Raw genomic sequence first — 22,417 nt, forward strand, 5'->3', positions numbered from 1 at the left:
TGCATTCCGATCGCACAGCCATCTGCACTAAATGATGTGAACGAGGCCTAAGTGGTTAAGTTGTAACTGGTTAGAGCTTAGTACAGGGAACTCTCTGTAGCTTTCTCCACAACCGTAATTTAAAAGCATCAATTTTTTAAGATATGCCTTTATTTATAGTCTAACTTTCACAGTCATATGTTACTACTGGAAGGACCATAGCTTTAACTACCCTGATCTTTGTTTGTAAAGTGATGTCTCTATCCTGTAGTATTGTATCCAAATTTGCCATAGCTTTTCTCCCAAGTAACAAGCGTCTCTTAATTTCATGGCTACAGTCACCATCTTTAGAGATCTTTAATCCCACAAAGATGAAATCAGTTACAACTTCTGCCTCTACACGCACGCACACACGCACACACACACACACACATCTACCGTTCCTGAAGGTTGAGTTGAGAGCTAGATCTTTGGGCCTTTTTACTGGAGTGCTTTCTGTAACCCCTGATCGTCTGGTCAGACAAAAGAAGCACTAAAATAAGCTAATTTAGTAGCTATTATATTAATAAAATGATAACATAGGTTTTTTTAAGTGTCATTGAGTCATGCCTTAAGAAGTAATAGTTTAAGTTTTTATAGTTTGGGTGTTATTGAATGTTCTATATTTATACTTTTATACGTCTTGAAATATTCTTTATTCTTTTTCAGCTTCGCTGTGTCTTATGAAGAAATATAGTTGGTCTACATTTGTGGACAGCTTTTTAGAATGCCTGGAAAACTCAAAAGAGTAAGAAGCATAGTATTTGTTTTGTATGCATTTAATGTTGTTATTATTATTGTTATTTAATATGGTGCCATCATATTCTGTGACACTGCATAATTTAGGTTACAGTCAATGGTTTATACTACATTTAATTCAAGAGCATACGTTTGTGTGAACTAATGTATAGGTAGAAAAAACAATGTCTTGTAAATAATAATACCTTTTAATGGCTAACTGATAGAGTTAAATGATGCAGCTTCCTGGGATCTACCGTATTTTTTGGACTATAAGACGCTCCGGACCATAAGACGCACCTAGGTTTAAAGGACAAAAATAAGGGAAAAAAAATATATACAACCCTGGTGCATCTATGGTACAGGGGCGTCTTGTGGAGCTTCTCCCAAGCTCCATAAATCTCCATAATCTCCCAGTTACAGTAATTCCTTCCCGGGTTACAGTAATCCCATAATTGAGGCAAAAACTGGTGCTATTGCTGACATGCTAGGTGTAGGGTGGGTGGGTGAGTGAGTGAGTGTAGTCTGTGTATATGAATGTGTGTGTGTGTGTGTGTGTGTGTGTGTGTGTGTGTGTGTGTGTGTGTGTGTGTGTGTGTGTGTGTGCGTGTGCGTGTGTGTAGTGTATGTATGTCTGTGTAGTGTATGTATGTCTGTGTAGTGTATGAGCTAGACTCTGTAGGAGGACAAAGTGTATGTGTGTACATTGCTTGTGTCTGTATGCGTTTGTATGTGCTGGTTTTTTTACCTCCTCTGCAAGTTTTAAAAGCAAGTTGATAATGCTGGGCACATTGACCTCTCCCTCCTATCCACTCTTTTCTCAAAGCATCGGGTAAAAAAAGTGTGTGTAGATTTAACAGCTCTTACTTGCTGTATATCGGGTGAGGGGACAGACAGCGCTGAGGAATGTAGCAGCGTGCACGGAGAGGCTGTCAGCTGTCTGCAGGAAGATTTAGCAGCTTTTACCAGCCTGCCCACTGCCTAGGTCACGCTGTAATGTCGGGTGAAGGTAGGAAGAGAGAGTGGAGGAATGTAGCAACTTTAACTGAGAGGCTGTCTGATCGAAGATTTAGCAGCGTTTACTTGCCTGTCAGCTGCCGATGTTCCTCTGTAATGTCGGGTGAATGGAGAGGATCTGAGCGGGCTGTTATAGCTGTGTGCACGGAGAGGCTGTGAGCTCAGGCAGACAAGATCCTGCCTGCAGAGTGCAGACTATATAATGCCAACTTGCCGGGTGAAGAGAGAAAGATGAGCGGTGAGTGTAGCAGGCAGCTTGTATGCAATGCGCACAAGCTGCTACACTCGCCGCTCAACCTACAACCCAAAATTAAAGACACTGAGGAAGATATTGAAAGCCCTACAACCAATACTCCACAAAGACAAATGCCTGAAGGAAGTTTTTCCTGATTTACCACTGCTTGCTTTCAGACAACCTCCCAATTTGAGACAAATGATTATCAGAAGTACATTATCTACACCAGAAGCTCCAGGCACATTACCCTGCAATAACACAAGGTGTGAAACCTGCCCTTATATCTTGGGCACAAGCCAAATACAAATACCAAACTCACAGAAATATCATCAAATACAAGACCAATTTTCCTGTGAGTCATCCAATGTTGTATACATGATACGCTGCATGAAATGCCCCTCAAGAGGAATCTATATAGTAGAAACAGGACAAAAACTGTGCACAAGAATGAACCATCATTGCTTTAAAACCAATGAGGGTAAAATGGATACACCAGTGGGCCAACACTTCTGTGAACCAGGACACAGCATGCAAGATCTAAAAGTACTTATTATTTTTGGGTAACTTCAAAAATGAACAATCAAGAACAATTTCTGAGTACAAATTTATGAAAATGTTCAAGACATTAACAGAAGGTTTAAATTGTGGAACAGGATTCATGACACCTTATGTAACATGATTGACTTGACGTCATGATCTTCAGAAACCTGCTGGATTTCATGTATACTTGCACTAACTCACTGGCTCCAGCCTGCTGATCACCTGACACCTAACGGATAAACAGTAATCAGCACAACTGTCTTTGTGTTTACTATTTACCTGCATCAGTGTTTTACTTCAGCTAACATCTGGAAATATGCCTGAAGAAGGGGACTAGATCCCACAAAGCTTGCATCATTTAAAGAGAAACTCAGACCAAGAATTGAACTTTATCCCAATCAGTAGCTGATACCCCTTTTTATGTGAGAAATCTATTCATTTTCACAAACAGACCATCAGGGGGCTCTGTATGGCTGATATTGTGGTGAAACCCCTCCCACAAAGAAATTCTGAGTACGTACTCTTGGCAGTTTCCTGTCTGTGAACCCTGTTGCATTGTGGGAAATAGCTGTTTGCAGCTGTTTCCAACTGCCAAAACAGCAAGCAGCAGCTACATCACTTGCCAGCAGTAAAAATGTCACCATGTGATAAATGTCATACTATAAATCAGGGATTTAAAATATTTTCCAATGGGCAAACACTGACTAAATCATTTATACATAATTATTGTAAAAATGAAGCACTTTTTTTATTATTACATTATTTAATTATTTATTTATTTCATTTAATTATTACATTATTTTCACTGGAGTTCCTCTTTAACATTATCAGTTAGCCATTAAAAGGTATTATTATTTACAAGACGTTGTTTTTTCTACCTATATAATTTGCTTGACTAACACGGTACAGAAACTTTTTTGCTACTGTGAACTAATGTGAACTAATTCTGACAATTGTCTAATGAAGACATACCAATGACTAGGAAGCAAAGGGGAATGTTTCTCTTGTTCCCACAAACTTAGCCTGTGAAGGAAAAAAAGGATCTGAACTGGAAGAATAAGGTGTGAAGTGGGTGAGTAGATAATACAGATCAGTATGAAGTGTAATTAGGAGATCACAGGCAGATTTAGCAAGGGAAGTTCCAGTGAAATTATTGGCAAGGGAAAATGACCAAACAGTGAGCAAGGGTCTATTCACACTATACATAGTGCGCAATGCAATTGGCTAAGCCTGTGTTCTTCAGTTGAAATGTATTGTTATGCATTTTATGTGCTTTGTTTTGTGTTTGTATTGTGCATTAAAGATTTGATAGTGTGTTTATCAAATTTTTCATCTGGCTTAATCTCACTGGAATACCCCTTCAAAAGTGATAATTGTTAGGGGTAAAAATAAATCCTTGGAAGAAACTTTAAAGAACAACTTTTTATTTATCAATATATTGCATTGCTGATACAGCAAATATTGCCTTCACAATGCTGGGGATTCATGCAGAGTTAAAACAAGGTAACCACTTAACGACCGCCTAACGCAGATAGGCGTCGGCAGGTCGAAGTGGTGTTACCATGGAGGCCGTTCCATGTCAGTTCACGGAGTGTGTCTCCGTGAACAGCCTGCGAGCCTCCGATCGCGGCTCGCAGGCTAATTGTAAACACGCGGGGAAGAAATCCCCGCTGTTTACATCATACGGCGCTGCTGCCTCTGATTGGCCGGGGATTGCAGGCATCTTCCACCTGTACAAAGTGGCTGCTGCTAAAGTCTATACTGCACTCTCAGCTTTTCTCTACCACGGCCTATCTTGCAGCTTAAACATAGCTTGCTGTGGCTGTTGATTGTCGGAACCCACACACTGCCAAGCCACACCTCTACACGCCTTTACAAGTCCTGCATGCTCATCATCAATAACCTGGAAAACATCTGAAGCTAAGTATTTTTATTTATTTATTTTTTTTTTTACACTTTCTGAATTTGTGGAGATAAGTAGGGATAAGACTGTGCTGAGATGGTGATTTGGATTAAGATGGTGTTTATAACTGCAGCAAGTTTAAAATGTTGTTTAATAACAAATATAGTATATAGGCTGGTGTAAACCACAGTCTTACAGTCTTATTATTGATGTGTTGTACTTTACGTCATAAATTGGTGGAATTACACTATACATTGGTGAAATAATAAGACCTGCATCAGGCGGAAGGCATGGCATCTGGTACAAGGAAAAACAAGGTAGGGCAGGCTGAAAAAAGTTTGAACAACTTTGGCTTTTCCACAGCTGGTAATGCTGCGCAGGCTGAAACGCAAGGCAATTCACATAATAGCGCACAGAACCCTTCAACGCCAACTAGGAAAACTAATGGCATGTTTGCCCTACATGGGTCAGTAACACCATGAGACATTAACAGACATTTTAAAAAGATTTCTGAATTTTGTGAGGCAGCGCAGTCAACATTAAAGGGGGCGGCAGAAAATAATGCTAAGTCCGACCTAAAAGCTAATATGATATATACAACTGGGGGAAGTAACCTGGCCAACCAGGAATCCACTGGTGCCCAGAACCCCATAAATGACATGAAAATAAAAGAAATAATGGAGGAAGTCTCTTCTAAAATCCAAGTAACTATTGTGGAAACTGTTCAGACAGCCATAAAAGAAGCCGTGAGCAGTGAATTTAAAGCAATTAAAGAAGAGCTACTTCATCTTTCAGAGAAATTGAACCTGATGGCGAAGCAGGCAGGTGAGCAGGCAAAAACTGCAGATCAGCATACAACTGAATTGTTAGCACACAAAAAAACTCTGAAAGAAGTAACATTAAAATTAGATGATCTCGAAAATAGGAGCCAAAGAAACAACATTAAAATACGCGGCTTTCCCACTAGCATTCTTTCAAAAGAACTGCCCAACCCAGCTCAAAATCTCCTTAAAGAGTTGATGGGCAAAGATACACCGGATAAGAGTCTGATTGAGAGAATCCATAAGATCGACAAGGAAAAACCTTTCAGCAAGGAAAGAGTACAGACATTCTCTGCAGGGTCCATTTTTATCGTGAAAAAGAGGAGATTCTGAATAATGCACGCACTAAGGGCAATATTAACTTTAATGGATGGAAGATTGAATTATTCCCAGACCTTTCTAAAAGGACAATTGATCGGAGATGGCAATTAAAGCCATTATTAGAGGCCATTAAAAAGAAGGGAGGCCACTATAAATGGGGTTTTCCATTTTCCCTCAAAGCATCTATAGAGGGGAAAACATATAATCTTAAAGATAGAGAACCACTGGAGAATATTCTGAGTACACTAGAACTCCTGCACTTGCATATTGCAGGCTGGGAGGAGCCTTGATCTGATTATGTTCCTTTCTAAGAAGGGGTGATGGGAGCGGGTGAAGGACCAGCTAGTGAGGGCTCCACTCCTGTTTCATACGGTTAATAAACAGGAGTGGAGAAGTCCAACACTAAGAGTCAACTTTGGTTGACAGATCGGACTAGATGTTTGTGTGTGTGGTTGGTGGCTGGACCAATGGGTTGGTGCGTGATGGTGGTGGTGATGGCGTGGGTGCGTGGTATCCCCGAGGTGTGTGTCCGCTCTCCTGTCCACTTGTCCAACTGGTCAGTGGGGCGCTTTTTTGTGCCCTCCCTTAGGTCTTCCTCTCCTTCTTCCTCTATTTTATATTATTTTGTATTATTAATAAATAAAAAAATGCTTGATTTAAAATTACTTTCAATAAATGTAAATGGTGCTAATTCAGGCTGTAAGAGAGGAAGAATCATAGACTTATTATTAAAAAATAAAATTGATATTGCTTTTATTCATGAAACCCACTTTCAGACTCCTACTTTTTTTTGATAAAAGATATAAAGAATGGATAGTTAATTCTAATCTTGCAGAATAGCCATCTTTATAAAAAGCGGTCATAGATTTCATATTAGACAAAGTTTACAGAGATAGAGATGCCAGGGAACTTATCGTGCTGGGAAGGGTGTCTGGGAGGCCTGTGACCTTGGCTAATATTTATGCCCAAAAATAGGGGGCAGTCCTCCTTCCTAATTAACTTCATAAATAGGGTTAAAAAAAGAGCTAAGGGGACAATAACAATAGGGGGTGACTGTAATTTAACACTAAATCCGGAAGAAGATAACTCAATGGGTACATCATATATACCGAAAAGAGAACTCTTTAAAGTTCAAGACACAATCACAAATCATAAACTTATTGATATCTGGAGGGTCAAAAATCTTAATGAGAAAGATTATACTTATTTTTCACAGGCACATCAAATTACTCAAGACTCGAGTATTTTTTAGTACACTGCGATAATATATTATCAGTAAGAGAGGCGAAAATAGAACAGATTACCTTACAGATCATGCCCCAGTAATTGCGCAAAAAGGTGGATCAGCGCAACACCAGGCCGCCTTCCGAATGGCCTCCATCAGAGATGCGCTGAGCCCCCCCAGGAACTACAAATGCACCTTGAACCCAAACAGAAGCTCTGCATATACACCAAAAGCATGGCTGTTAAGTGGGAGCAGCTGACCAAAAACGAATTACATTAGTACACAGCAAGGAAATGAGCAGCGCTACTTAAAAACAGACCAGTGCCTACCTGCAAAAGAGTGCAAGCCCCACTTGTGGGGTCGAATACACACCGAGCATACACATGACCTGTCTACCACTAGAGGAGGATGTTGGTTTCCATTAACAGCTTGCATGCAACCTATTAAGTACTCGTCCCTCCCACTGTGAAGAAGTCAATCCTCCATGGGAGGGGCCTAACACTAACTAAATCCTAACCTATGTAGATGCATAGCCTGGGTGCGGCTAATCAAATAAAATCAAAAATTGCGCAAAAAGGTGGATCAGCGCAACACCAGGCCGCCTCCGAATGGCCTCCATCAGAGATGCGCTGAGCCCCCCCAGGAACTACAAACACACCTTGAACCCAAACAGAAGCTCTGCATATACACCAAAAGCATGGCTGTTAAGTGGGAGCAGCTGACCAAAAACGAATTACATTAGTACACAGCAAGGAAATGAGCAGCGCTACTTAAAAACAGACCAGTGCCTACCTGCAAAAGAGTGCAAGCCCCACTTGTGGGGTTGAATACACACCGAGCATACACATGACCTGTCTACCACTAGAGGAGGATGTTGGTTTCCATTAACAGCTTGCATACAACCTATTAAGTACTCGTCCCTCCCACTGCGAAGAAGTCAATCCTCCATGGGAGGGGCCTAACACTAACTAAATCCTAACCTATGTATATGCATAGCCTGGGTGCGGCTAATCAAATAAAATCGAAAATTGCGCAAAAAGGTGGATCAGCGCAACACCAGGCCGCCTCCGAATGGCCTCCATCAGAGATGCGCTGAGCCCCCCCAGGAACTACAAACGCACCTTGAACCCAAACAGAAGCTCTGCATATACACCAAAAGCATGGCTGTTAAGTGGGAGCAGCTGACCAAAAACGTATTACATTAGTACACAGCAAGGAAATGTTCAGCGCTACTTAAAAACAGACCAGTGCCTACCTGCAAAAGAGTGCAAGCCCCACTTGTGGGGTCGAATACACACCGAGCATACACATGACCTGTCTACCACTAGAGGAGGATGTTGGTTTCCATTAACAGCTTGCATGCAACCTATTAAGTACTCGTCCCTCCCACTGCAAAGAAGTCAATCCTCCATGGGAGGGGCCTAACACTAACTAAATCCTAACCTATGTATATGCATAGCCTGGGTGCGGCTAATCAAATAAAATCGAAAATTGCGCAAAAAGGTGGATCAGCACAACACCAGGCCGCCTCCGAATGGCCTCCATCAGAGATGCGCTGAGCCCCCCCAGGAACTACAAACGCACCTTGAACCCAAACAGAAGCTCTGCATATACACCAAAAGCATGGCTGTTAAGTGGGAGCAGCTGACCAAAAACGAATTACATTAGTACACAGCAAGGAAATGAGCAGCGCTACTTAAAAACAGACCAGTGCCTACCTGCAAAAGAGTGCAAGCCCCACTTGTGGGGTCGAATACACACCGAGCATACACATGACCTGTCTACCACTAGAGGAGGATGTTGGTTTCCATTAACAGCTTGCATGCAACCTATTAAGTGCTCGTCCCTCCCACTGCGAAGAAGTCAATCCTCCATGGGAGGGGCCTAACACTAACTAAATCCTAACCTATGTATATGCATAGCCTGGGTGCGGCTAATCAAATAAAATCGAAAATTGCGCAAAAAGGTGGATCAACACCAGGCCGCCTCCGAATGGCCTCCATCAGAGATGCGCTGAGCCCCCCCAGGAACTACAAACGCACCTCTAGTGGTAGACAGGTCATGTGTATGCACGGTGTGTATTCGACCCCACAAGTGGGGCTTGCACTCTTTTGCAGGTAGGCACTGGTCTGTTTTTAAGTAGCGCTGCTCATTTCCTTGCTGTGTACTAATGTAATTAGTTTTTGGTCAGCTGCTCCCACTTAACAGCTTTTGGTGTATATGCAGAGCTTCTGTTTGGGTTCAAGGTGCGTTTGTAGTTCCTGGGGGGGCTCAGCGCATCTCTGATGGAGGCCATTCGGAGGCGGCCTGGTGTTGCGCTGATCCACCTTTTTGCGCAATTTTCGATTTTATTTGATTAGCCGCACCCAGGCTATGCATATACATAGGTTAGGATTTAGTTAGTGTTAGGCCCCTCCCATGGAGGATTGACTTCTTCGCAGTGGGAGGGACGAGTACTTAATAGGTTGCATGCAAGCTGTTAATGGAAACCAACATCCTCCTCTAGTGGTAGACAGGTCATGTGTATGCTCGGTGTGTATTCGACCCCACAAGTGGGGCTTGCACTCTTTTGCAGGTAGGCACTGGTCTGTTTTTAAGTAGCGCTGCTCATTTCCTTGCTGTGTACTAATGTAATTCGTTTTTGGTCAGCTGCTCCCACTTAACAGCCATGCTTTTGGTGTATATGCAGAGCTTCTGTTTGGGTTCAAGGTGCGTTTGTAGTTCCTGGGGGGGGCTCAGTGCATCTCTGATGGAGGCCATTCGGAGGCGGCCTGGTGTTGCGCTGATCCACCTTTTTGCGCAATTTTTGATTTTATTTGATTAGCCGCACCCAGGCTATGCATATACATAGGTTAGGATTTAGTTAGTGTTAGGCCCCTCCCATGGAGGATTGACTTCTTCGCAGTGGGAGGGACGAGTACTTAATAGGTTGCATGCAAGCTGTTAATGGAAACCAACATCCTCCTCTAGTGGTAGACAGGTCATGTGTATGCTCGGTGTGTATTCGACCCCACAAGTGGGGCTTGCACTCTTTTGCAGGTAGGCACTGGTCTGTTTTTAAGTAGCGCTGCTCATTTCCTTGCTATGCCCCAGTAATAATAACCTTATCAATAGGTCATATGCCACTCAATAACAAACAATGTGTGATGAAACGCGGAAAAGCCGCTGTCTCTCAAAGTGAGGCGGCTGTTTCCGCGTCCAGCAGGGCATCACAACGCGAAAAAACCGCAGCATGCCGCTTAGGTAGAGCGGCGGAATCCGCATTGGGAACGGCGGAATCCGCATTGAAAACGGCGGATTCCGCATTGGAAGCGGCCCTCACACGCGGTGCTCAAGATACATTGCAAGACAGTTCTGGTGTGGCCGGGACTGATAGTCCACCAGGATTAAGAGTGACACGCGCGCACGCACAGAGACAGAGCTTATATAACAGCCAGAAGTAGTCAGCTGACCAGGCTGGTCAGCTGACATTTTCCACAACTTTCATTGGTCCAGCAATTAGGGAGGTCCTGGAAAGGTCCTTGAGTATATATACTGCTGGCTGTTCACTTGTTTCTTGTCTGGCGTGCGATCACACATGTGGGAGCACCCAGATCCGTAGTCAGATCCGTAAGTGTGCCGGGACCAGCTGGAGCTGTAATCCTACACTTAGCTAGATTCTGTTGATAGCTAAAGTACTAGTTTGATTGTGATTATCTGTTATGACTTCCTGCTTGCCTGACTATCCTCCTGAACTCTGATCTTGTACCTCGATATTTCTGATACTCTGTTGCCGAACCCCGGCTTGTCCTTAGACTCTGCTTCTGCCTCCTGATCTTGTACCTCGATATTTCTGATACTCTGTTGCCGAACCCCGGCTCGTCCTTAGACTCTGCTTCTGCCTCCTGATCTTGTACCTCAATATTTCTGATACCCTGTTGCCGAACTCTGTCTGTACCTAGACTCCGCCTCTGCCTTATGATCTTGTACTTTGTCTGTCCGTGTGTGTACGACCTGGCTTGTCCGACCTCGAGAACCGACCTTACGCTTGGAGGCGGTTCCTCGTCCTGTCAGTGACATCTCCTCATGAGTGTCACTCTCAGACTATCCTTCCTACTGTCAGTCTGACTCCTCCCATCTCAGAGAGCTCAGGTCTGCGGAAGGAATCTGTGCAGTACTCCTTGCTGCACTGAGGCCTAGTTCTCTAAGTGTTACTGTTACACCAAACACCACACTCTACTCAGGTGAACAGAGGTTAGCTAGTATATTGGATTATCGGTGAGACTGCAGATCACTTATAATCTGGTATACGTCTGTATTCCCCGTGATACTGCAGATCACCGGTAATCAGACCTCTCTGTGCTTCACCGATCGTTACACAATGGAGTTTAGACGTTTCTCTGTTAGATAATACCAAAACCCGAAGTCAGATAGAAAATACAATCAAAGAGTTTATAGAATTGAACGAACATTCAGTCACCTCCCCTACTACCCTATGGGACACTCTAAAATGTGTCATCAGAGGAACTTTAAGTAGTCTAAAATGTAAGAGAAACAAGGAAAAAAAGAGAACATTTTTTTGATCTCCTGGCCTTGCTCCAACAGGCAGAATCAGAACATAAAATACAACTCACCACAAAAACCTGGTTAAAAGTTACAGAGATAAGATCCAAGTTAAATCCCTGTTGGGCCAATCAAAGTGCGTGGATAATGTCCTTTAAAGTGATTGGACCAGCAGGGGCTCAGGGCAGGAAGAGTGGAGCTCTCGACATTGCCAATTAGCAGGCATACGTTTGTAGCGCTCGCTATGCTACCCTGATAAGGCGGGTTAACTCTGATAAGGCGTGTTAACTCTGATAAGGCATACCAACTCTGATAAGGCATGCTATCTGTCTTAGTGAATCAAGCCCTGTATGGGAAATTAGCTGTAAGGCTTATTTCCACTGGGAACTGTGACCGTTTCAAATTCAGCCACGGCTACTGTTCTGCTGCGTAGCCGCAGCCTGAATTGCTAAGCCATGCCATGCACAGCTATCGTGTTTCGGCTATGCGCTGCAGAAATCTGCAGCATACCATCCACATTCGCACCACAATGGGATCTGAATGACACGTCACTGAATAGGTATGCAGTGTTTCCCGGTGCAGCTCACATTCAGAGAAATGCTGCAAATGTTGCCCTGATTTAGGCTTAGTGGATATAGGCCCTTAAAGTGGGCATGTCAGAACTTTACTGTTCATTATTTCATTTTTCCTTAAAGTGGTCTGAAACTCAGCATTTCTTCTTTGCTCTAAAATATTCCTTACAGCTTTAAAGCTACTATCACAAAAAACTGTAGCAGAACAGCGTTCAAGCAGTTAAACACAGCACTTTGCCCTGGCATGGAAAACCCCTTTAGCTTAGGATCTGATCCAAAGTGGAGATAAAGTATCTTTTGTTTACATTCCTCAGTTGTTACATTGTGTGTAACAAGTATAGATGGCCCAAACTGTTCGCCAGTGGATAGTTCCTGCGAATTTCCGCTGTTCGTGTCCACGGCAAACAGTGAACATTTGGCGTGTTCAACCCGCCCCTTATACATCATTATGGAGCCAAACTTTAAATCCTTCCCTCAAAGTCCGCAGACACATGGCAGCCAATCAGCTAGCACCCCCTCCTGGACCCCCCACCCCACCTATCAAAAAGCAGTTGAGGTGGCCATATTGAATTCATTCTCTGCTGGCTGCTGTTAATGAGAGCAGGACCAGACTTGCTGCAGATAGATAGGGAAAGCATTATCTTTGGAGGGGGGCCTCAGCGTACCTCTGATTGGTGGCCATTCGGAGGCGGCCTGGTGATGCGCTGATCCACCTTTGCACAATTTAACGCAAAGGTGGGGACGAGTACCTAATAAGTTGCATGTGAGCTATTACGGAAACCAACATCCTCCAGTGGTAGATAGGTGCATTTTATTTGAATGCTGGATGTGTATTTTATCCCACTAATGGGGCTTGTACTCTCAAGCAGGTAGTCAGGTAGTCATAAGGATGTAATCTGTTGTTCCTTTCCTCACCATGTACAAAAGCATTATCTAGGCCCGTATCCTTGTTCCTTACTGACTACTTGCTGAAAGCACCCCAAATACACCCTATGAGGGCTAGTACATCGGTCTCCAGTTTTTTGTTTTTTTTGCGACACTTCACAGCCCATAGTAGCACCTACAGTGCATTACTTTAGGCTATATTCTAAAAGTACTATTGCATTTCTCTGTGTGTGACACTCCACAGCCCACTGACACCCATAGCTGTGCACAGCTGTGTGCAGCCATAGCTGTGTTCTGAATGTAATGTGATTTTTGCCCTTTTTAAGATTAAAACCCGACTCTGCATCAAGTACGTAATTTTTGGCGCAACTTTTCGCATGCATCCCCCTCTGGCATGCCACAGTCCAGGTGTTAGATCCCTTGAAACACATTTTCCATCAGATTTGTAGCCATAAAAAGTACCTATGGGTTTTACAATTCACCTGCCCATTGAAGTCTTTTGGTGGTTTGCATGTTCGCGAACATTTTAGGAAGTTCCTGTTCACTGTTTGTGAACCCAAAATTTCATGTTCGGCCATCCCTAGTAACAACTGAAAATGCTCTCTGTGAAGCACTCTCTGCTTTAAGCATGCACACAGTTCAGAGCAGCTCACTAGAATATTTTAATATATAATGCAAAGCAACTTGAATAAAATGCAATGGCAGCTTTCAGAGCAGATAAACTGTACTTTGGGAACTTGTAATTTGTAAACAAACAATATTACTTGTGCATAAAAGCAAATATGGTAGCTTTATGGGCAATAAAAAGTAGGAAAACACATTTTTATTGAATGTTATGTCAGAGTTTCAGACCACTTTAAGTCACACTTTAAGAGTTTTAGCACTCTAATTAAGCACTTTTCATCATATTAAATAGTTGATAAACATAGAACTGGAGCATAGTTTATGTGAAACTTATTAGAATAATGTAAAAGTATTTTATGAAAAAAATTATTAGAAATGGCAAAAAAATGATACTTCATTCTACACATAGCAGTTTGCACCTGGTATGATACAATGGGCAATATGTAGAAAGTCTAAAAGGACATTCATTTATATGTTAACATTAGCTTTTTGAATTAAAAAAATCTTAATTTCTGATATTTTTACAGGAATAATGTTACACAATATTCACACAGAGGTTTGTCAGTGCTTTTAAGAACATTTATAGTTCCATATTTCGATATACTTACTAAAATGAGTGATTTCATTTCAATGAGTTCACAGTGTAAAGGTGGCCACTAACGATACAATTTGCCGAACGATTGATTGCAAACGATTCTTCGTATGAACGATTGTAAATGATCGTTTGGGACCACCAATGGACAAAACTTTCTTAACCAATCTGATCAGATTAATAAAATCGATCCGAATTTCAGTTCAATCCCGTTAATCTGATTGGCTTGGTTAGGAAAGTTTTGTCTATTAGTGGTCCCAAATGATATTTAACGATCTTTCATATAAAGAATCATTCGTAATCGATCATTTGGCAAATTGTATTATTAGTGGCCACCTTTACAATGATTTGAAGAAATGTTGAGTGTTATTTCTGACTGCCTTAATTAATGTTTTAATTCTGAAGCCATGAAGCTTTACAATTGACAGTTTAAATAAAATGTATCTTAATGCAACCTGGTCCTCAAGGCCCGCCAACAGTGCATGTTTTGCAGGAAGCCACAAGCATTCACAGATGAGGTAATTAGTGTCTCAGCAGTCAGCAGAGCTCATTAACAACCTCTGCGAATTTCCACAAAACATGCACTGTTGGTGGGCCATGAGGGCAGAGTAAGGGAGCACTGTATTAAGGTCTCACACCCACTTCCTAAAAGTAATGTGTTTTGAGATTTGCAAGTGCATGCATTTCACCAAAGCAATTCAAGATTGCATTCCCATCAATGAGTTGTGATGCGGTGCATTTTATAAACATACTAAGCACATATTTGTGTGCGCTGAACACATCTGTTTAATGCTATTGATATAGCATTAAAATACAAGAACACTAGAAATGCTTACCTATGTGAAGAAACGCACATTCCTTACCAACATTGTGATGATTACAAGGGGTTAAAAAGCAATTGCATTGACAGTGCAATAATAAAACACATTTTTCTTTCATCAGCAAAAACAAAATTAATAAGGATTTTAGTACCAAGCTATTGTGTTTTTCTTGTTTTTAGGTTTTTCCAGGGAGCCTTTTTTTCTTGGAATCCCAGCTTTCAAGAGTATCACAAAGAAGCATACGAAGATTTTGAGAAAACTTTGTATTCATTTTCAAAAGCTTTTACTTATAACTGTAGTGATCAAATATTTAATATTGAAAACCTACTGAACCAAGCATTTCCAGCATCACAATATACTATAAGTAAAAACAGAGATGTTTTGCAAATGCATTTAGAAAATACCTTGAGAATGTTTGTACACCTCAAATGCCTAGATGATGAAAATCACTTAGCAAATCAAAGTTTTATTAATGACTTGAAAGATTCACTTTCAGCATTTATTTTTAAAAAACAATCAAGTACTTGGCAAACGCCTATTAAAAAAACAGAAACTAAAAAACCTGAGCTGCAAAATAGTTTTTCAAGACTTCATATTTATTATGAAGATTTTGAAAGCTTGATCCACCTTCTCAAAACAGAGCTGACTGGATTCTACATCACTGACCACAGTAGGAACTACACCAGTGCTAAAGAAACTATTCTTAAGGAAGTCATTAGAAATTTTCAAAATAAAATTCAGTATGAGTGGATTATTTTTACAATTAATGAATATATCAAGCTTCTAAATATCTCATCAACTATGCTGAAAATCCCAGATGTCTTTTTCACACAATCAGAAAACAAAGATGACTTTTTGTCCGAAGAAACCTTTTCTTCTGAAGAATCATTTACACATTCCACAGGATGTTATGAGACCATAAAATACAATCTTACAAAATCCATTCACTCAGTTTTCTCAAACAGTATTATGAGAACCGTTATTGACAACATTTTACTTTATAGCAATACAACTGTGGAAAATATTGAGAAAGACCTGGAGTTTTTCAAGGTGTGTATAACAGAAAAAACATTTCAAAGATTTTTATTAGATTTTAAATCTGACATTTTGGACAATGAATACATTAATCACAAAAATTCATTGGTAGACTATTTAAAAATGCACTGTACTTCCTTTAATTCTAGGAAGGATATGCCATTACATTCTTTTTTATTTTTAAACCAAGACATGGCAAGTTTAACCATTGTTAATATGATTTTACAACATTATATACATGACTTAATAGATAATCCTCTTGCAAAGATTCCTTTTTTTAACACCTTTGATGCTGACTCTTTGAAGCCTGTATGTGATTTCCTAGAAGCTGTTCTGATATTTCCTGATGAAAATATAACCTTGGAGGATATCAATATTTTGCTCTTGAATTATGTAAATCAACTGCAAGAAAGTCTAAATGAAGGTAATATCACATCAGGGTACACAGAGCCTGTGCTATTTTTAATGATTAGTAGGTTTGCAGCTCAAAACCTGACTTATGCCAACAATCTTTGCATGCTCCTAAAATACCCTTACAGTTCGCCAAAAGCTAACACCAGGAATGACAGAGAATTTTTTTTAGACATTGATCTTCCCAAGAATACAAACTCCATAAATATCTTATGCCAAGTTATTTCGAAAGCTGCACATATAGAAAGTTTTCAGAAAGAATACTTAATTGTTTTGAAAAAAATAAATAATTTGACGGAAAGTGTAGCTTATTTTGCTGAGGAAATAATGTTCAATGCATCTAAAGAAGTTACTATGAAAATAATCAATCTTTTACTTAACTTTAATAATGTTATTGCTACTCTAGATGAAGAACTGTTGGATAAAGATATTCCTGCAGCAGTGGAAAAATTAATAAATATTTTAACACTTATAAAAAAAAATGTCAACCCAATTTCAAAATCAAAAGTGGGCATTCTAAGGAAAATATTTCACTACAATAGTTTTTACAACATAAAGCATCACAAATTAAGTTCATCTCTGAGTATATTAAAACAAATTATTTTAGGTTCTCTGTGGAATAAAAATAACACTTATGAGGAATACATATTTTCTTGGCTGTATAACATCACAAGCTCCAGTGAAATAAAAGCAAGACATTATGACATTATGAACATTTTCTTTGAAAACAAAAGCAAAGAAGATATTACAAATGTGTCTGAAAATATATTTGAAACATATCTTAAGCTACTGGATGGTTTTAAGAAACAGGACATTTCAAAACTTATATTTAGCCTTTCCAGTCATAATAATATGTATAATGCTGTTGAACAGACAGAACTGGAACAAATACTTTTGAAGCTTAATTCTTTTTTTCTGGATGCTTGGGAAAGTAAAAGATTATTTAAGGATTTTTCACTGATACTTTTTAAGACTATGACAGATAAATATCATGATAATACCATAATGCAGATGATCAATGGTTCATTAAAAGTTTTAAAGACTTTATTTTCTATACCTCAGTTCTTCTCAGACTCAAACAGCAATACTGCTGCATCTTTTATTGAATACTTACAAGAAGGCCTGGAGAACAACAAAAAGTAAGTATTAACATTTCAAGTAAATTTAACCTGTATATAGGCTATATTTTTGAGAAGATATAAAATGTAACTTATTTATGCAGTGAATTCTCTAGGTAGATATGAAAGTAAAGCAAAATGCTTGGTGGTGGATGTACATGTTAAGGTTGAGATCATAAAAGATCAAGATAGTTCTGATCAATTGGGTCCATCTAAGCAGAACAATAATTGAACCAAAAGATAATGATTGATTCATTTTTCCTCATTTTTATTGAATACAATAATTTTAATAAATTGGAGAGCTGGGAAATTTAGTTGGGATTGAAATTATTCAGTTCATTTAAAGCAATCAAACTTCTTATGATTTTTTTTTATACTAAATATAGAAGAATAAAGTAATATCAATATAATCCTTATCTGAGCTTGCAGGGATGTTTTATAGACATTTCTACTGAAAAAAAAACATGTTGAATAAGCAGCATTACCAGCTAGTAACTAGTAATTAGTTCAGCCATGATTAGCCATGATAGCAGTGCTGTCACACGGGGTTTTAACAACATGACATCATGAATCATCATCTGCTTTATTTAAAGAGGAACTTTACTGAATATGACTTCATTAATACAACTGCATATTTTTTACAACATTACTTTATAAATTATTTAGTCAGAGTTTGCCCATTGTAAAATCTTTCCTACTCCGATTCAGTTTCCTAAATTTATCTCAGATGGCATATCTGCACTGCTGGCAAGGTGCATCACTGTGGAATGTTGATTTGTTGTAAAGTTAACAGAAACAACACCCGGTCTCCCAGAATGCTTTGGGCAGAAGGATGTGTGATATCATTTTGTGATGCAAATGGTAAACGAACCAACCAGGGGAGAGTCTCTGCTTGAATTGATAATTTCAAATAGGACCAGAGTTTAAAGTTTTAAGTGCAAGTTTGAGAGTACTTGGGAAGCATTGACCATAACATGGTAATATTCAACCTGTGACTTAATATACCACAAACAAACGAAAGAGAGATGGCACACAACTGGATGCAAAACTGTTGCTGTGTATTATGGAGCAGAGCATTGCATTACATGTTACGGACTTCCGTCCTTCATCAGTGACTCTGTGACTTAATATAGCTGGGAGCAAGGGGATAACTAATCTTAGTATTTTTAAAAAAGCCAATTTTAACAAGTGCAGGGATTTACTAAGTCTAGTGGGCGATGATAGTACGTTGCAGGGCAATGAAAACTGAAAGTAAATTGCAAACATTCAAACAGATTCTAAATGGCCATTGTAGAATATATATATATATATATATATATATATATATATATATATATATATATATATATATATATATATATATATATATATATATATATATATATATATATATATATACCTTATGGTAATACAAATTATAGAGCTAAAAAATTCCAGTGTGAATTAATGGTATTGTTTTAGACATGATTAAAGCGGATCTGAGGTGAAAAAAATAACTATAACAAGTAACTTGTCTATATATCTTATCTAAAGTTTAGATAGTTTGCACAGAATGTCTAGCTGCAAACATCTTCAAAGCTTCATGATTATTTATTCCTGTGATACAATGAGGGCAGCCATGTTCTGTTTGTCACATGGTCACAGGCTGAGGGCTGGAGATGCTATCAGCTTGCCTGTGTGTAAATTCAGTCCCCTCTCCTACTCCCTCCTCTCCTCTGCTTCTGAAATCAATGGCTAGTAACCTCCTCCTTATCATGCCCAGACTGAGCTCCCATACTGTAAGCCCTTGCTACAGTGCCAAGGCACTGTGAAAAGCTGTGGGTGAGGATTGTTTAGTTTATAGGGAATTAGTGTATTAAAACAAAACAAAAAAAAAGTATTTGGCTTGAAGAATGCCCTATAAACTATATGAAAGGAACACAATTATGCAATGAGTAAAAGTTTATCTCGGATCCACTTTAAGTGTAAGGGAAATGCATTTGAGGCCCTAAAGCATTTGGAGATGGCATCCGCATTTAAGAAATAAAAGAAATGTAACAAAAATAGTAAAAATGCAATCAGGCTTGCAAACCTGGAAGCTTAAAAAGAAGTGGCTAGTGGTATAAAATCCCCCAAAAATTTACAAATATGCAGTGGGTGAAGGGATGATGGATAGATGCTAAGTATTGCATGCGTGACGTCACACGGTGGGTGGGAGAGCGGCATGAACAATGGGATTGGCATGGAAATCAGTGTCACTGGGGTTAGGTAGATCCGTCTGGATCACTTGCGGGTTGGGCATTGGGGGTTGTCGGGTGTAGTACACACGTCTGCTTAAAGGGACACTTAAGTCAAACAAAAAAAATGAGTTTTACTCACCTGGGGCTTCCAATAGCCCCCTGCAGCTGTCCAGTGTCCTCGCTGTCTCCCTCCGATCCTCCTGGCCCCGCCGGCAGCCACTTCCTGTTTCGGTGACAGGAGCTGACAGGCTGGGGACGCGAGTGATTCTTCGCGTTCCTGGCCACAATAGCGCCATCTATGCTGCTATAGCATATATCATATACCATATAGCAGCATAGAGGGTGCTAATGTGTCTGGGAACGCGAAGAATCACTTGCGTCCCCAGCCTGTCAGCTCCTGTCACCGAAACAGGAAGTGGCTGCCGGCGGGGCCAGGAGGATCGGAGGGAGACGGAGAGGGCACCAGACAGCTGCAGAGGGCTATTGGAAGCCCTAGGTGAGTAAAACTCATTTTTTTTGTTTGACTTAAGTGTCCCTTTAAAGAGATTCTGAAGCGAGAATAAATCTCGCTTCAGAGCTTATATTCAGCAGGGGCATGTGTGCCCCTGCTAAAACGCCGCTATCACACGGCTAAACGGGGGTCCCTTACCTCCCAAAACCCCTCCGTTGTTCCCGGGGATCTCTTCCGCATAGAGGCAGGGCTAACCGCCGCAGCCCTGCCTCACGCGCGTCTGTCAGCGCGTATCTCCGCCTCTCCACCGCGCCTCTCAGTCTTCCTTCGCTGAGAGGGGCGGGGGAGAGGCGGCGATGCGCCGCTGATAGACGGCGCTGAGAGGCAGGGCTGCAGCCGTTAGCCCTGCCTCAACAGCAGCAAAATCTACGACCAAGTTGGTCGTAGATTTTGCAGGGGGGGGTTTGGGGGGTAAGGGACCCCCGTTTAGCCGCGGGATAGCGGCATTTTAGCAGGGGCACACATGCCCCTGCTGAATATAAGCACTGAAGCGAGATTTTTCTCTTTAAGTCATGCGTAGGTGTGCGAGGCTTTGTACAGATTTCCTGATTGTCTAGAACAAAGCAATGTGTACTTGGGTGGAATGAGAAGCCCCACCAAGCTCCTTCCTTCTCCTTCCAGAGTCTAGGCCCTGAGAAACCTGAGAAAACAAACAGCAACTGCAGGTTGCTGAAACAAGAACCTGCACTTAGTCTGCCCAAGTGAGGTTCCCAAATTCTTGTTGTCACAAAATTGCCTCTTTTAGGTGATACATTAATTAAAAAGTTTGGTACTGGGCACTGAAGACACCCTCTGTTTGTGCTGCATGCATCATTGGTTGCTAATAGATGTTAATAATACTGCAAACCACTGACGCATTGGATAAGCATGTTACACAAAAATAAATAAACAATATAATTATCAAATAATGGACTCAAATAAGAACCTGAGCTTGGTTAGCCCAGGTTGTAGTTTCTAGAAAGTGGTTGTCTCAGGCATGACCTGGAGGGCAAGAGAGCGATCGGCTCTCATAGGCTGAAGCCTATGACAGCCGATCGCCGTTATTGGCTGCCTGGGGGGTGGGAGGGATGGAGGAAATAAGATACATTAAAAAATACAGAAATTTAATAAAAAGAAATAACATAAATATTTATATAAAAAAACCAAACACTGCAGGGGCGATCAGACCCCACCAATAGAGAGCTCTATTGGTGGGGACAAAAGGGGGGGGAATCATTTGTGTGCTGTGTTGTGCGGTCCTGCAGCTTGGCCTTAAAGCTGCAGTGGCCAATTTTGAACAAAATTGCCTGGTCACTAGGGGGGTTTAAGCCCACGGTCCTCAAGAGGTTAAAGAGAAACCAAGAATTGAACTTTATCCCAATCAGTAGCTGATACCCCCTTTTACATGAGAAATCTATTCCTTTTCACAAACAGTCCATCAGGGGGCGCTGTATGACTGATATTGTGGTGAAACCCCTCCCACAAGCAACTCTTAGGACCGTGGTACTCCTGGCAGTTTCCTGTCTGTGAACCTTGTTGCATTGTGGGAAATAGCTGTTTACAGCTGCTTCCAAAGCTAAAAAGCATGCAGCAGCTACATCACTTGCCAACAGTAAAAATGTCACCATGTAATAAATGTCAGAATGTAAATCAGGGATTTAAAAGATTTTACAGTGGGCTAACACTGACTAAATCATGTATACATAATTATTGTAAAAATAAAGCACTTTTTTTTATTACATTATTTGCACTGGAGTTCCTCTTTAAGCAAGTAATTTGGAATACAGCACCAAAACAATGCTTAGCAGGATTCAACCTTCTTCCTCAGGTTATAGTTCCGCAAGGCTCAAAGTAACAGCATGCAAAAGCTTCTTTGTCAAGAGTATGTTGTATGTATGTAAAAGGTCTGTCACATATGTTAGTAATTATAAATGCTATAGGTCACTTTTGAAGTCACATGATGCTTACCAATATGATATGATTCTGCCCAGCATTCTGCCTATCGGCCTTCAGATCGCTTCACTTTGCAGATTTTTTATTTTTTTTATTACTAAGAGTTCAGCCTTAAGGGATTTTTGTACAAAGTAGACTTCTATTTTCATGTTATAAATCAGCCCCTTAGTATTTGAAGAGGAATGATCAAAGTTATAAACATGAAGCTTATTTCTATAATATTCCCAAGGCTCTCCTTAGGTGCACAAAAGTTGTTTTGATCGTTGTCAAACACAATATATACCACAAAATAGCCTGCATTTTGGTAATGCTCAGTGAAAATAATGACTCAGTTAAT

The 22,417-nt window shown here is 40.5% G+C and overlaps 1 protein-coding gene across 3 annotated transcripts in view; it reads left to right on the forward strand.

Annotated features, from left to right (window-relative positions):
• The window catches only part of ABCA13 (ATP binding cassette subfamily A member 13), a 770,386-nt gene that overhangs the window by 218,720 nt on the left and 529,249 nt on the right, over positions 1–22,417 (forward strand). For all 3 annotated transcript variants that reach the window (XM_068236514.1, XM_068236515.1, XM_068236516.1), the window contains exons 15-17: positions 688–766; positions 15,034–15,904; positions 17,363–17,439. In XM_068236514.1, coding sequence (XP_068092615.1) covers positions 688–766; positions 15,034–15,904; positions 17,363–17,439 — 1,027 coding nt within the window. The remainder of the gene's footprint in view (positions 1–687; positions 767–15,033; positions 15,905–17,362; positions 17,440–22,417) is intronic.

This window comes from Hyperolius riggenbachi, chromosome 5 (genome assembly GCF_040937935.1).
Source record: "Hyperolius riggenbachi isolate aHypRig1 chromosome 5, aHypRig1.pri, whole genome shotgun sequence".
Classification (NCBI taxonomy): Eukaryota; Metazoa; Chordata; class Amphibia; order Anura; family Hyperoliidae; genus Hyperolius; species Hyperolius riggenbachi.